The 17624-nt window shown below is 45.4% G+C and overlaps 2 protein-coding genes across 3 annotated transcripts in view; one reads left to right on the top strand and one right to left on the bottom strand.

Moving 5' to 3' along the window:
- lrch4 (leucine-rich repeats and calponin homology (CH) domain containing 4) overlaps window positions 1-17624 on the bottom strand; it is a 310321-nt gene that overhangs the window by 26106 nt on the left and 266591 nt on the right. The window lies entirely within an intron of this gene.
- fgf11a (fibroblast growth factor 11a) overlaps window positions 1-17624 on the top strand; it is a 74265-nt gene that overhangs the window by 21822 nt on the left and 34819 nt on the right. For both annotated transcript variants that reach the window (XM_030337855.1, XM_030337854.1), the window contains exon 2: window positions 14197-14307. In XM_030337855.1, coding sequence (XP_030193715.1) covers window positions 14197-14307 — 111 coding nt within the window. The remainder of the gene's footprint in view (window positions 1-14196; window positions 14308-17624) is intronic.

The following is a 17624-nucleotide window of genomic DNA, read 5'->3' as shown; positions in this document are numbered from 1 at the left end:
TGTTTTGGAGATAAAAGAACAAGAAACCACCAAATAAATGTAACTCATCTGTCTTCACCTGCATCCTTGAAAGGAACAAAGAGAGGGAGGAGGGGAGAGAGAAAGAGGGGAGTGCGAACACAAAAATGTCAAGCCTGATACGGAAAATCTGCCTCCCTTTTGAGTGTGTGTGTGTGTGTGTGTGTGTGTGTGTGTGTGTGTGTGTGTGTGTGTGTGTGTGTGTGTGTGTGTGTTTATAAGTTTGTGTGAGTGTGCGTCTGTTGATGTGTGTGTGTGTTTATGAGTGTGTGTGTGTGTGTGTGTGTGTGTGTGTGTGTGTGTGTGTGTGTGTGTGTGTGTGTGTGTGTGTTTATAAGTTTGTGTGAGTGTGCGTCTGTTGATGTGTGTGTGTGTGTGTGTGTGTGTGTGTGTGTGTGTGTGTGTGTGTGTGTGTGTGTGTGTGTGTGTGTGTGTGTGTGTGTGTGTGTGTGTGTGAGGATGAGTGCTGGATGAACTGAGGACAGAATGGGAGGGATCGGGAGTGTTGAGTAAATCAGTTGAATTAAAGAGCAGCGATGCGTGATATTACATTAGCAGCCTATGGTGTAAAGGATACGATTACGCAGCCCGAGACGTTAGAACGCTTGAAGATAGCGAGCGAGAGAGATAGGGATCAGTAGGAATGAGGGGGAGAGAGAGAGAGAGAGGGCTAGGACAAGGGGAAGGATTCTTTGAAATGGTGGCTGAAGAGGACTGCGGTAGATACAGAGAGGGAAAAGGTGGGAAATCCCTGTGTCAGGGTGTCAGGGTATTTTCCGGGGTCAAACAGGGTGTCTGTGTGTTGTGATTGTGTTGCCGCAGTTCCCAGTGAGATTCCTTCCTGTATTGACGAAGCAGTTTTGCAGGAGGTTTTCTTGTTTGTGTGTGTGTGTGTGTGTGTGTGTGTGTGTGTGTGTGTGTGTGTGTGTGTGTGTGTGTGTGTGTGTGTGTGTGTGTGTGTGTGCGTGCCAGTGTGTGTGTATTTGTTTGTGTGTGTATGTGTGTGTTTTATTGTGTGATTCTGAAAGCCTGTCTTTAAACCATCTCTAATTAGTCGTTTCCCTTCAGAATCTGCTGACGCAACTACTGGGGAAGTCTAGGTCATGTACAGACACACACACACACACACACACACACACACACACACACACACGTCACACACACACACACACGTCACACACACACACACACACACACACACACACACACACACACACACACACACACACACACACACACACCGTGTTCTCCCTCCCACCTCTCCCTCTCTATAACAACACTTTTTTTACTTTTTATTGCAAACTATAAGCAGCCTAAAATCCCCAAAAAGGTTGATTGTTTTCATTCAGACTCCTTCCTACTCATTCGTACTCACACGCTTGGTTTTAAACCCTTATCCCCCAAATGTACGAGGATGATTAAGGATAAAAACAATTGGGATATTAATGTTTCAAGACTGGAGATGAAAATCTAAACAGGTCAGAATGTTACAGGAAGTTAAAGCGTACCGTTGGGCGGTGGCACTTCCTACTTCCTGCGTTCCTTCCCACTGAAGCCACTTCAGCGTAGCTTGAATAATTGAACGGCGCGATAACGTTGAGGCCTGAGTGACACACAAGGTCGCTGCGTGACAGAGGACGAGGCGGACAGAGAGATGGGACGGCGTTAGAGTGATGGACTCCTCCATCGCCTTTACATTCAATATTTATAGCCTCTTGCATCATGTTGGTCATATAATATAATGAGACACGTGTAATTAACTGAGGGACACAAGAATGCAGGGAGAGGCATCGGTATCCATTTTAACTCTGCTTTACTAGCCGGTACTAACTTAAATTACAATCAAAGGGTGCGATGGAGCGCCACCTAATGCATTAGAATAACAAAGCATCCGATGCATCACTTGCATGCATCAATACGGATTCTTTTTTACCTTCTACAAATTTGAACCGAAACTTTACATTTTGTTCAAACATTAACCTGACCCTGTGTTGACCTTAACTCGTTGCGCGTCGCCTTTTATGCAAAGTGACTCACAGTTGAGGCCGAGAACAAGCAAAGCACAGCATCGACATTACAAACTGCATTTGTAGTTTGTGCTGAACAAGAATGTTAAGCTATTGGCTACAAGCATCAGAGCAGTCGGTCGATTCAAAAAGTATTTAGTAGGAGCTGGTTAATCCAAAATGATTTTACATATATAGCTATACAATCAACTCCTAGTGCGTAGGGCGACCATAAAACCAACCAAAGACAAAATAACGAACAAAACACTGGAGTCCTGAAGACACGCTACCTCCTTCCCATCCACGCCTCGCTGTACTCCTACGAATGGTGGCGGTTCTTTTATGTGACACCTCTCTTCATGGGAGTGGAAGCAGCACCTCCCCGGGGCTACAAAGCCCTCTTTGATCCCCCGCATGGTGAAGCGTTGTGTTTTTCAATCGCTTTGTACTTTTTGACGTGCGCATTCAGTATGTCCATGCTGGGACTCCCCAAGAACACCTCGCGTACATGAAAGAACAGAGAATACTGCCTATATTTAGACGGTCAAAACAGCGATACATTTTGCCTTTATCACATAGCGCTCTGTAGTGCTCTACAGATCGTTCTTAGTGCCGTCCAACTGGGGTCATTTCTCCTTTTATGTCTTATCACACCGTGGCAAGACTTATAATAGTTCAGTGTCAAGTTAGGGGGAGAGAGTATCGTGAGCCATTAGAGAAGGGGGAGACCGAGATGGGGATCAGGGAGGAATGATAGACACAGACATAGAGAGTGAAGAAGAGAGAGAGAGAGGGAGCTAGAGAGGCCGTGTGCCATCATTGGGGCTGATCAGTATTTCGCTCCATGTCCCACTGCTGTAGCACCCTACCACCAAAGAGAGAGAGAGAGAGAGAGAGAGAGAGAGAGAGAGAGAGAGAGAGAGAGAGAGAGAGAGAAGAGAAGGAGAGAGAGTGAGACAGGGAAGGAGTGAAGAGAGAGAGGAGGGGAGAAGAGACAAGGAGAGGAAGATAAAGGAGTGAAGTAAAAATATATATATATATGTTGGGGGGGAGAGAGTAAGCTTTGCAGAAATGGCAGGAGGCCGCAAGAGGTTAAACACTTTCTTTTCATTCTCTCTCTCTCTCTCTCTCCCTCAGTGTCTACTGCTCTGCATCACACACACACATGTTCTCTCTCTCTCTCTCTCTCTCTCTCTCTCTCTCTCTCTCTCTCTCTCTCTCTCTCTCTTAACCACACACCACATGCCTGGCCCTCTGTGGGACTGGCTGTCCCTCGTCCGATCGGTGACATTTACACTGAATGTCATCGGGCTGCATGTTTTTAGGGCTACCGCTTCCCCCCCTCCACACCCCTTCCTAACTCCCCCCCCCCTCACCCCTTCCTAACTCCCCCCCCCCTCACCCCTTCCTAACTCCCCCCCCCCTTATCCTTTCTCTGGCTCTGTCTGATGCATTCTTTTGTTCATCATGTTATTGCTTATCCCTTATGTGTTCATTCTTACATCCACTTTTTGCCATTTTTTATCCTTTATGTTGTTTAACTCCATAATTCAGGGCATCTTTTCTACTCTCTCCCCCCTCCTCCCCCAGACGGGGCGGGCCTGACAGACAGAGACACAGTCGCTGATATCACAGCGCGCCCGCCGGGAAACAAGACACGTGTCAACCACGTAACACAATGACACAAGTCTGACAAGCACACACACAAACACACATACACACACACACACACACACACACGCACAAACATGCATGCATGCACTCCCACACACACACACATACACACACACACACACACACACACGCACATGCAAAAGCCGTAGTATTCGTTGTCTCTCAGCTGGAGATGAATCACCGAAAAAGGTGCGGCGGAGGCGTGTCCTTGCGACATGCCACGCCGGGTTTACTCTGAAACGGACCCGCGTTGGTGGAGGGACATCGGTGCATCCATTCATCATGTCGCGGCCTTGAATGGCTGTTGGGGGTGGGGGCGGGGGGGGTGGGGGCGGGAGGGGTGGTGCGGGATCGTCCCGATTATAAATGCCGAACCCAAATTGATTTGTCCTCTCTTTTTTTTATATTGGACACGTTTTGGAGCCAGTCCAAGACAGAGAGAGAGCGAGAGAAAGACAGAGAGCGAGAGGGAGCGAGAGAGAGCGAGAGAAAGAGAGCGAGAGAGAGAGAGTGAGAGAGAGCGAGAGAAAGACAGAGAGCGAGAGAGAGCGAGAGAGAGAGAGCGAGAGAGAGCGAGAGAAAGACAGAGAGCGAGAGAGAGCGAGAGAGAGCGAGAGAAAGAGAGCGAGAGAGAGAGAGTGAGAGAGAGCGAGAGCGAGAGAGCGAGAGCGAGAGAGCGAGAGAGCGAGAGAGAGACAGAGAGAGGACGGGATGGAGAAAAATGGATCAAGAGTGTGAAAGAGAGAGAGAATAGTTTTATTTAATTATGCATCAGATTATTTAAGGACGTTAAGTTTCGTCAAGTCATTGTCACAATCCACACACACACACATAAGCTAACGGATGCAGTACACTGGTGCAATGTATAAGGAAATACTGGTGTGTGTGTGTGTGTGTGTCTGTGTCTGTGTCTGTGTCTGTGTGTGTGTGTGTGTGTGTGCTGGGAGACCGCTGCCCACCCTGCCAGGTTCAAAGGTCGCAGAGGTGAATGCACAGAAGTCACCGAGCCTCATCCATCTCTGTCAGCACCTCAGCCAAATACACACTCTCTCACACACACACACACACACACACACACACACACACACATGCACTTACAGAAGGGTTTGCATGCCAACACACACACAAACACACACGCCTACACACACACACACACACACACACACACACACACACACACGCCTACACACTTTGGCAACAGATAATTAAGAATACACATGCATGCATGCTCCTGTTCTCACAACATCTGGGGTCCGGTTGTGCTCTGTTTTTAACATTTCTCCAAGGATTAACACACCGTCATGGCAACTGACCTAACCTGGCAAGCATGTGTGTGCACAATGGCGTGTGTTTGACACACATACACACACAATCATACAGAAGTATTGCAGTTAGATCAAGATAATTATTCCAAAATACTACATTATCATTCAACCAATCCATACATGTGATGTGTGTATTGATCTTACTGCAATACTGCTGTATGATTTTGTGTAGGATAGTATAACAGTCCTATAACAGGATATTCCTAATAATTTGGTAGTGTATGTGACACTATAGAAATTATGCAAAGTTTCATGAAGACTGTAATGGAGAGGTGTGGGAAACGACAAAGTGAGTGAGTGTGCAGAATGTGGAAAGATGTAACGCAATGCAAAACTAAGAGACGAGGATGGAGAGCAGAGAGGATGGAGGTATATTTGTGTGTGCATGTTTGCGTGCATGCACACACAATGCACGCAAACATGCACTGCATGCGCGCGGTAGGGGTGTGTGTACGATTTTGCATCATCGACTGATTATCATAGCCTAATTTTTTGTAACTTTTGCGTGGTTTAGACAATTGAAAATATACAATTGGCTTCAGGGTTTCACACAGTTGTCTACAGGCTGATTGGCTATACAAACAAATTAACGTTTCACAACATGACCACAATGTGCGTGTCGGTTCTTGTCAGCAACTGCATCCAATTGGACACAAAATATAGGCTACTATTTGCCCACACGCTTAAAGATAGACTAATATTGTCGATATTATACATCTATGAAATCAAACAGTGACCTAGAGCTCAGTTCAGTCTGATGAAGTAAAGTAGGAGATTTACAGTAGAAGACAGAAGAAGCGAAGACATATTAAAATTTTAAGAACATGTCTACCATGCGTTTCAGAGTGTAGGAAAAATGTAAACCAGTGCGACTGGCATTAACTTAAGTGACAGCTGCTGTTGACATCGTTTGAATTTGACTTAGCAGAACATGTTCTAGACTTACAGAAAATGATTTGATATTGCCACTGCAATAACACAAAGTGGTTATGAAACATAACATAACAAATTGTACACAGAAGAACGCCAGCCCCACAAAGAAACTTGATAAAACGTTTAGATTATTCCTTCCTGAAGCCAAGCAGTGCTGTGGTATCAGTCATTCAGCACCCCCATCCTCCCAATGGAATACCCCGTTGTTACAAACACACAATCTTCTTCCGGTACATCGTCTTACAGCTTCCTTTACATATTTTTAAAATAGGCTTTTTTGCCTTTGAAGAAAGACAGGATCGTTGGTTGGGTGTGAGAGGGAGAGAGAGGGAGAAGGAGAGAGGGAGAGAGAGAGAGAGAATAAAGACCCAAGGATGAAGGCGATGTTTGGAACGCATAGCCCCCTGTTTTCTTTGTCACGTGAACACAGGTTCTGTCCAAATATGGAACCTCCTTGCAAATTCATTAATCTTCTACATATAACTTCAAATAACCCAAACTCGCATTTAAGAATTTCCTCTGATATGGACTGAATACTAGGGTGCCCTCTTTCTCCCCTATTCTGATACCCAAGTTTAAAATTATACCTTTTAACATTTTCAAAAGATACGCTGGCTTATAGAAACTAGATATTGCTTCATAACTCTCTTTTTCTCTGTGTTTAATCATTCTATCTCTTTCTCTGTCACACGCAAACGCACACACACACACACACACCCTACCCCTCTTTCCCTCACTTGCTGTGTTCTCTCGTCAACACACAACTATTTTTACTTAATCCTCAACCTACCTCTCTTTTTGACCTCTGGAAGAGTGTGTGTGTGTGTGTGTGTGTGTGTGTGTGTGTGTGTGTGTGTGTGTGTGTGTGTGTGTGTGTGTGTGTGTGTGTGTGTGTGTGTACTTTGTGTAAATTGTAAACTGGGTGTCTTGTCTCCTGTAGTTATCCGAAGGGCTTCTATGAAGTCCAACGTTTGCCAGTTGTTCCAAAGTGCCACAGGTAGATCGCAGGCAGGGTGTCATTTAAATCTTCTAAGGGTCGTATATGTCATGGATCATCTCATCGGGGCGGTATGAAACACAGTTGATTATGTCGAGAATATGGTAACATTTGCTCCTCATAGGTATGGTTGTTTGAAATACAAACTATGCAGATTTGCAGCAATGTGGTTGTTTATCTATCAATAATGATATGAGCGTTAAATATATTTTAATTCATTTACGATTCTTTTTATTTAAAGTTTTGTCTGGGAACCCCTCGTGCTAACTAGTAAGCTTAGCTTCACGGTAGTGCTGTCTAATTAAGAGCTTTTAAAAAGCAAAATACTACTGTTTATTAGTAAACTGAAATCCCTGAATAATTGCATAATTGCAAATCTCATAGAATATCAGAATACATACAAAGTACATGGAGCTTAAGCATTGCGCCTACTTTGAGAAAGAGACCTTATTACTAAACCAGTCATAGAACACTTCTAAGTAGACATATGGCAGAAGAAAAAAGGGCTTACAACCCCTTAATACAATGTTAGCAGACAATATGATTTACATTTTTGGCTAAATGTCCTATATATATAATCATTTTGTGTAGTTTAAGGTTAGCTGACTCACACTTTCAAGTGAAACCCCCCTTCAAGGAGAAATGAATCATTGAAGTGTTTCATTTGGAACAGTAGATTACCCTACGATATCACCGAAAAATCTCAAATACTCAACGTAATCCATTTTACGTGCCTCTTTTGATTAATTGAAAATGACCACACTATTTTATCCAAAGCCACATGCAGTGACCACAGAATGATATTGCCTCCAGGTAGCATGCACCACAGTGGGGATTCAGCCCAGCACCTTTCAGCTGGGAGTTTAACTCCCTTGCCACAACACCATCACTGCCCCCATCTCTACCAAATAAATGAAATCAAATCGGAAGTTGGCAACTGCAACATTATGAACATAATGTAATTATATGAATTATATGAATCCATCACTATGGAAGCAATAAGAATACTGTGAGTGATTTAGCCTATTGCAGGTCGAAGTAACATAGGTTTGCTGCTGCAGACGTTGAAATGGCTGAAATAAAATGCTGCAAGTCTTCCACCAATCAGAGATGTTCAGCGCTGCAAGCCTCTCCCCCTTTGTCCTACCTAAGTCCTGCATCCCGAGCAGGGACGTTATTGCGGGTAAAATCCTGACTTAATTTAGACCCTGTTTCCTGCAGTGGAAATAGTTCCTCGTTCCGGGGTAAAGTACCTGTGGTTGAAACACGGCTTCTGAGGCAATTATCGGAAGCCACAAAAATGCAAAGAACATTGGGTCAAATCAAGCTTGAGACCCATCGGTCCCCTCTCTTGCTGTGCTTTCCATCATTGGCCTACCAATACCCCAAGCCAATCGAATTTATGATTTGTGAGTGCGAAAAAACTGAGAATGCTAATGGTGATTAAAGAAGGAGATTCCCCTTATAGAGAAGTGAGATGACAGAAAGAGAGAGAGAGAACAGGGGCATTCACCATCGAGAGCGAGGGATAGAGCCCTCCATAAAAATGAGAGGGAAGAAGTGATCAAACGGCCAAGAGGGCGACAGCTCGTTTTCTGAAGACCTGGCCCCTCCCTCCTTTACGTCCTACGAGGCCGAGTGTGCTGGTGGGTTCGCCAATGATTGATGGGGCCCAGTAACATGGTCATTACCATAGCGTCTCTCCCTGCACTCCTCCACATTATTCACTGTCGGGCTGGGCTACGCGCAACCACTCTTGTAATTTTACTCCACTTACCCAAGCGTCAACGCAAATTGTCGTGTGGTATGAGAAATAGAATAGAGGCATTTTGCTTTGGTTTCATTGCCAGTGTGAGTGTTGGCGGTTCTATGACTATATGGTACAGAGCGATAGCGCCGTGATGGCCACTGGTAAAACGTCCAGAAGACCATACCAAACATGTGTTCAGTGTGTCTGACAGTGTGGACGCCACTGCCACCTCTAGTCTGGAGAAGCAACCTTGACGATGTGTCCCAAAGCAAGACGCCTCAGCCTGACTGCTCCTGACGAGCTGGCTGTCGCTGTGTGTGGTCGACAACGCCGTCTGTGTGTGATTGTGTGAATGAACCTTTGTAAGTCGCTTTGGATAAAAGCATCAGCAAAATCCCCCAAATGTAAATTCAGAGACTCGAACGTCAAGCTACGAACGCGGCATCACAGGTCGTGCTTTGCTTGAGTGGTGAAACATCCCAAATAGAAAACAACACCCAAGACAGCCCTTTGCAGTAGAGAACTCTTGAGTGTTTCGCAATACACCATGGTTTATAATCTTGCAGACTCACTCGCGGGAATACTAATTTGCGCTCAAACTCGACGCAAAGGTCAGTTAAGGTCTGTTGGGCCAAACGTCCCTGTGTCGAAAGACAGATCTTTTTTCTATTTGATTCACTTCGACACACTTTAGGACAAGAAAGAGTGCATTGTGAGGACAGTTTGATACTGACCAGTGTGGCGGGTAACAGACTGTTCGACGCACACGCTCTCACACACAGTCTCTCACACACACACGTGCTCTCACACAAACACACACGCTTTCACACACACACACACACACTCGCACACACACAAACACAGAATGGCACACAAACAAACACACAGACTTACAGACATAAACCCACATATACACTGACAGACACAAACACAAACACATATATGCGCACAAAGGAACACGCAAATTTGTACATATCTTTCATTTTTAACAAATTGCACCCATGCGGATTTTCTCCTTCACACTCCTGATCCATCTCTCTCTCTCTCTCTCTCTCTCTCTCTCTCTCTCTCTCTCTCTCTCTCTCTCTCTCTCTCTCTCTCTCTCTCTCTCTCTCTCTCTCTCATCAGAGGAGTTTGAGGTGGGTAATGAATATCCCATGGTGATTGTTTGATACATGGCTTCACACTTACATAGATCCAATCTGCAGAGCGAGGGAGAGAGAGAAAGAGGGGTCGACAGAAAGTTACATAAAGAAAGAGACAGAGCAAGAGAGAGAGAGAGAGAGAGTTGCAGAGAGGCAAGGGAAGGGAGTAAGTGATCCCTGAAGCGGTGAGAGTGCAAACTCAAAGTAAGCAGGACAAGTTTCAAAAGAATATGAAGGGGTAAATAAAAGTATTGATTAGGAGATAAATCATGTCTGGTGAAAGGGAGTGGGTAAGTAAGGGCCTTCTGAGGGGCCGGGGGTTGGATACACAGTAAGGGGAATGATAGTTTGTGTGACGGTGTGTGTGTGGCGGTGTGTGTGTGTGGCGGTGTGTGTGTGTGTGTGTGTGAGACTGTGTGTGTGTGTGAGACTGTGTGTGTGTGTGTGTGTGTGTGTGTGTGTGTGTGTGTGTGTGTGTGCGTGCGTGCGCTTGTGCGTATGTGATTTTTTTTGTGTGTGTGTGAGTGTGTGTGTGAATATGTGTTTGCTTGTGTGTATGTATGTGTAGGAAAAGGCAACATTTTGTCCAATCATTGCAAGGTACCGCCAATCCTACCTTCAAATGTAGTTGTCCTGCCCCCGCTTCGCTGTTAGTGTGGCGCGGTCTAGCCTGGTACATCAGCTCGGCAGATAGCTAACAGTTTTCCCTCATAAAGAATGAAGCAGCTGGTTTCCTTTCCAAACTTTACTCAGGAAGCACTGTAAAACTGGACAGATGCAAAATACATCTTTCAGTATCTCATACAGACGTTGTTCAGGAACAATATTCATATATTGTCTGTTTAAAACGTTTCATAACAAACAAATAACACATGCTTTAGCTTAGGGCTAACGTCTATGGGAAATTACATTAAGATGCTAGCGATTAGCATAAAGGATCAAAATATACATTCTGAACAAACTTAATTCCATGTCAAGATAACTGTATGACACGTACTTGCAGGCAAACGTGTTTTCTGGCCAACCAATATAAAAGAGAAAAATACGTGACTGTTGCTTCACCATGCATCGTCGAACTACGGCAAGACTGCTACTACAAAAACATTGCGTTAAAAGTTGACCACTAAAGGTCTCCCTTTCACCAAATAAACATCAGAACAGCACAGTAATATTGGTTTATTGCCTTCATAAACCCAATAAAGGTGTATGTTTAACGTAAGTGTAAAACCATAAAAATACCTGAATAGAAAATCATTTCAAAACTAATATTCAGTTCCAAATCCACACTCAAACCAATAAACTAAACTCTAACTAATAAATGACTGAACACTCTGAACCCCCCCCCTCCCAGCAAATTCCCCTAATTGGAGGACGCTGAAAAGACAGAATATAAAACAAACAAGAAAAAGGCTAACTAGGGAATGCTAGCCTCATGTACTCCGGGTCAAATAAGCGTTCTTATTGGTGACACCCAGGCTGCAATGAGCACAGTGGGTAGGGGAACTAACTACACTGCCAGAGCAATACATACAGCTTCGAGATTCACACAGTGCAGGTTCCAACAGGAACAGAGAAGAGAAGTAATGTTATTATAAACTCGGCAAACCGGTTAAAGTAAAAAAGAACGGATCAGAAACAACACAGTGGTGCATCAATGTACTACGTTCTGCTTCAATTTTAATATGCCTGCATTACTACTATTCAGTCGGCTATGCCCTCTCTCCCCCCCACGCTCCTGTATTCCTGTCCAGTGTTGCCCGATCGGATTGGCAATTTCCAGCCAAACTACAGTCTAAAAACCACCCAATCAGCCAAAAATCCTTCCAAAACGTATAAGGCCAGTAAACGGATCAACCACATGCAATTTTGCAAGGGCAAATACACAAAGACACACCTAAATGCAACCTAATTATTAACTATGACGTTATTTGGTAGACAAGGAACATCTTTCATATATCTCTCACACACATTCATGTACACCTCATAAGGTCAATGTACAGAGCACAATGACAGCAGCAATGTGTCTTACCTCAATGAAATTACACAACACACCAAATAGGCTTGTAAAAGACCAATGGGTAAGAACAATAAACCCCTGATGCAACCTAATTTACGTAATAGCTATAACGTTAGGTTGTACACAAGGTACTTCACGCTATCTCAAACTCACACACACAGAAAGACACACACACACACACACAGACAGTCTCACTCACACACACAAACACACACACACACACCGTGTGCGTGGACACAGCCACAGAAAATGTATGTTAGGTAAATGAGCTGAAATGAAATAATCCTCAAAATAGTCATGCAGAAAATGATCAGAAGAAGATGATGATGAATAACATCAACTTGAAATCATCTTTCAAGAACTTAAAGAACATAAACCAGAGAACTATGTCCAGTCAACACCAGCTTGACAATTAAGTAGATTAACCAAATCTCCCCAACAACTAGCAGGGAGGTATAAGTAGTCCTTTTTCCATCAAAAAGATAATGCGCTTTAAAATGATGCGCATCAAAAGTTAGTGAAAAAAGGGTTATATCGCTCTAACGCCGATTTTGTCGCACTAAGTTAATTCGCTCTGCAGAGGTGGTTTTGGGAAAGTTCTAGCGACATAAAAGTAATGGAAAACGGCTGAAGCGATATAGAATGTCGCGCATGCGCATTGTTGATGGAAAATCATCTAGCGGGTCAGAAAAATGCGCTTCAACACGGGGCAATGTGACACAATTTTAATTCGCTATAATCATTCTGTCGATGGAAAACCGTTTAGGCGCTTCTTATGTCGCTACAAATTAATTCGCTTTAAGAGTTAATTCGCTTGAAAATCAGATGGAAAAAGGACTAATGAGAAGTATTTTGGCCTCGCCCCTAGTTACTATCGGACAGGTGCCCATCTCCCACCCCTTAATACAAACGTTATTGGGTCAAATCGAAACGTCAACCTCACGTCTATTGGTATTGATTGATGTTTGTAAAAATAATCTGAATGATCCCCCCAGTGTCTTTCAAAACCAGCCCATATTGTATATACCCGCCCGCCCAATCATAATTTTTCCAGCCAATGAACCAAAACATACTTCCCGAACACAAATAATAATTTTAATATTTGTATAAAATACATATTCTGGAAATCCCACTATTTGCGCTTTGCCGGATGCCGTATTGGCTCCATCTCTCATACACACACATGGAAGGGTTGTTTAAGACCTGAATGATGGCTTCACTCACACAAACCCCCACGTCAGTGGTAGCTCATTCAAAGGTGACCAATGACCATAAGTGTTACATTTAAAAACTTAATACACACTCATACATCTGTTTGAACTAGACCTGTATGAATTGAGAGCATGGGGTTGGCTTGAGCAGGGCTAACATAACCAGTTACGAATTGCTAAAATATGTTTAAAGTTGTGTTCACTGTTCACTCTTTTTACCGACATACCGCGGTCTGATTCGAGCTCGGCAACTATAAGGATTACATTGCCTACGTTAATGAGCAATGGATTACAACAACCTACCACGAGACAATGAAGCCATAGCGACTTTTGTTATTCATCCCTGTCTTTATTTAGTCAATTGATAATTTTAACTTCATAGAAAAGTAAACAGAAATTCGAAGTCAATAGACGAATACATAGCCAAAACAAATGTTAAGTATGAGTCAAACAACGAGTTCTGGAAGAGAGCGAGAGGTGTAGATTTCTTCCCCCCGATCACTGTGATGTATGTAAATGACAGGCCAAGGATAAAATAAAGGTGGCATTTGAGTCAGAAGCAATTTTTCACCTACACAAGCGCACACATGAATGTTCTGTGCTCACACACATACATACACGCTCACACACATTGTTTTCCTTCTGTTAACTTGCAGAGAGAGTTTGCATCGAGGTCCCATCAATCCTTTGAAGGCCACCCCTGACACACAAAGCGAACACACACACACACAGAAACACACATACACACACACACACACACACACACAGAAACACACATACACACACACACAGTGTTTGAGTGAAAGGACAGAGTAAATTTCAAAACCAGCTGCCTGTTTGGTTAAGCCTTCCCTCCCACCAGGGGAGGTTCACCTGAACCCCTGCGTCTCCCTGAACCCCTACATCTCCCTGTGGCCCCGTGTGTGTTGGAAGGTTCTGGGTTAGTAAATACTAAAACCACAAAAATGTCTCCAATGTTCAAAATGTATAAAGCCCAATGCACACATTTGCCAATGACCGCATTCCACATTGCATGCCGAATTACGCTCACTGTGTGTGAACGTGCACGTCTGCGGTGGCCTCGTGCACTAACCTTTCCCCCCCCCCCCCCCCTCCCCAGAGCCCCAGCTGAAGGGCGTGGTCACGCGGCTATACTGCCGCCACGGCTTCTACCTGCAGATGCTTCCCGATGGCACCATGGAAGGCACAAAGGACGAAGGCAGCTCCTTCTGTAAGGCACACAAACGCACCTGCATGGTCCAACAGACATGCACGCAAACTCACACAGACACACACACACAAACATGCACACATGCCTGATCAGACACACACACACACATGGTCAGACACATGTGCACGCACACGCACACACACACACACACACACACTGACACAAACATGCACACATGATCATCAGACACACACACACACACCCATGCATGGTCAGACACACACGCACGCACACACACACACACACGCCCGTTCAGACACACACACACACACACACACACACTTATGCAGGAGCACGCAGACACACTCACTCACATACACATGCTGATGTTGCTTTGAACTTGAGCACTTTACCTACACAGAGTACTACGCGTACAGCCGTACACACAGCTTCAGAGGGTGTGTGTCTCAGAACTGGAGGTTTTTGTGGTCGGCCATGGAGGTTTCTTTTTGCATACATAAACAAACTGTGTTTATTCATTACTTTCCTCAAAAGCTTTTTCATCCGATTTTATTCTGTAGTTGTACAAGCCAGCACACTTGTTTTCAAGGTCTGTCTGATGCCCAAAGACACACAAACACACACACAAACTCGAAACCGTATAAAATAGACTTAGCTTCCAGAGTGGTTGGCGTTATTGCACGCTTTGCAAGAGACAGACAGACAGACAGACAGACAGACAGACAGACAGACAGAAAGAGGGGGATAGATAGATGGATAGATAGATAGATAGATAGTGACGTACGGACGGACGGACAGATGGATTGCAGACAGAACGTGACAGGGAGAGAGAGTAAATCACACACACACATACTCTTTGCTGACCTGCTTGTGTACAACCGTCCTGTTTGCTGTGTTGTGGTATTTTTTTATATATCATAATCATTTAGTCTCACGGTGCCACTGGTGAGCGATGCTCTCCACAGTTCTGTGTTTGCCAATGTCATCCGCTGATCATCCGCTTAGTCACCATCTGCCCACTCCTGCCCGACTGCTGTCTGCTGTCCACTGACTGTCTGTCTGTCTGGCTGTCCCTCTCCCTGTTTGACCCGTGAATCATCCCCAAGTGTCCCCGCCACAGCCGTCCGTCTATCCGTCAACATCCTGTCGCTCTCTCTGACCCATCGGCCTGTCTGTCCGTCTCCATCCTGTCGCTCTCTCTGATCCATCCGTCTGTCCTTCCACATGCTGTCGCCCCCTCTGACCCATCTTATCTGTCTGTCCGTCCCTCCGTCCGTCTGTCTGTCTGTCTGACCTGTCCGTCTGCCATCATTACGCCGTGCCTCAGTGACTCCACAGCTGCCTGCCTCGTCATGGCAGCGCTGCAGTCGGACACAGTGTGTTATGTAACGGACCGCAGGGAACCCCACCAGGCAGGGTAGAGAGCCGGACTATGTTAGGATACATGACCTTTGCTAACTACAACATACTAAATATGTAGGTCATGTATGTGAACTGGACATTAGCAAACTACGGAAACAGGTTATATTGGACCTGAGGATGCCAAGACAGATTTGGACTGGGATAGAGAGGCTGCTGGACATGGATGTTCGGCAGGCCAGGGGAATGATGATGAAGAGAACACAGTTCCTGGGACTGCTGGACCACAGGTTCAAGCAGGAGCCCCCAAAGGCCACTAACGCGCCTAGTGGGAGAATATGATGATGATGATGATGCGGATCATTCTTCTTCTGCATACTAAGGAGCACGCGCTGGTCCTAAGTAGTTATTAACTACTGTCCTGTCGTTTAAAGCCGCACCCTCCCTCCCATCCTTCTCACCTTCGTAGGCGCAGCTGTTTGTTTTTGGGTGCCAGAGAGATTTCTTAGTGTTTCTCTTCTGGCCGCGAAAAATATGTACTCCAACAATTGATATGAATGTCCTTAGTTAATGTGCACACGCTGATGTACGTATCAGATTATCAAGGCAAATTGTTTGGTTGAGACCTCGACAAAGCATCTGAATCACAGGTGTGATCCTCGTTATTGTTATTGTTAAGAGTTTCTTTGCCCTGAAAACGCGAATGGCATAGATTAGGACGTATGGGAAAATAGCATTACCGTGTTTACCCGTGTGTCTCTGTGTGCGTGCGTGCGTGCGTGCGTGCGTGCGTGCGTGCGTGCGTGCGTGCGTGCGTGCGTGCGTGCGTGCGTGCGTGCGTGCGTGCGTGCGTGCGTGCGTGCGTGCGTGCGTGCGTGCGTGCGTGCGTGCGTGCGTGCGTGCGTGCGTGCGTGCGTGCGTGCGTGCGTGCGTGCGTGCGTGCGTGCGTGCGTGCGTGCGTGCGTGCGTGCGTGCGTGCGTGCGTGCGTGCGTGCGTGCGTGCGTGCGTGCGTGTACTTTCCTTACATCTGTGCTGTAACTGTGGCCGTCCCTGTGACTGCGTTGAATGGGGTTTTCAGAGAAAGAGAGAGGGTGGGAAAGAGACCGAGCACAAGAATGAGAGCGAGAGAAAGAGCAAGTGGGGAAGAGAGAGACTCTCAGTTAAGTTGTGGAGAAGTCATGAATCTTGTACTTTCCTAGCTAGATTATGTATTCATTGCGGTGTTGGCGGGATGTGGTGGTGAGAGTGATTGACATCATTGTATTGGAGTATCAATCATCAGGATGTTGAATAGGGTCAGTGTGTGTGTGTGTGTGTCTGTGTGTCTGTGTGTGTGTGTGTGTGTGTGTGTGTGTGTGTGTGTGTGTGTGTGTGTGTGTGTGTATTTGGCTGAAAGGCCTATCCTCTGTAGTGTGAGAATGCAAGCTTTCTACCAAGGCGGATCCAGTCAGCCCAAGATCCCCTGCTATCGACACACACCGCGATATCTACTGTCCAACTTATCCTCAGCAATCTCAGAGATGCAAGCCTGCCCCTTCATGCCCATTTTCTTTAACACACACACACATTCATGCACATGCACAGACACACGCAAACACACACACACACACACACACACACGCACACAAACGCATCTCCGCCTTCCAAGCTAATTTTCAAAACAGTTGTGTACAGGACGCTGAAACATAACAGGAACATCAACTCAACAACATCAACATCAAATCAATGTTGTTCCTGTTTCCATGTTGGCTAAACGAACCGAGCAGGTGTGTTGCGAGCTTTGAGCGTGCCGCCCAGGGAGAGAGGGAGAGGGCACCCTGACCTCCCCTGACCTCCAGCAGGGGGCGGTCTCGGTGGGTTTCTGTGGGAATGCAGTAATTATGCGCCTCACTGCGGCGGCGTATGCTAAGGAGGCCACAGAAAGGTCTAGATCAGCAGCCAATGGGATTAATAATGGATCAGAAAGCGGCGGTTTGGATTCCTAGCACCGTACTTG

The sequence above is a fragment of the Gadus morhua genome, chromosome 17 (genome assembly GCF_902167405.1).
Source record: "Gadus morhua chromosome 17, gadMor3.0, whole genome shotgun sequence".
Classification (NCBI taxonomy): Eukaryota; Metazoa; Chordata; class Actinopteri; order Gadiformes; family Gadidae; genus Gadus; species Gadus morhua.
The sequence above is the reverse complement of the archived record's forward strand: the minus strand, read 5'-3'. Positions and strand labels throughout refer to the sequence as shown.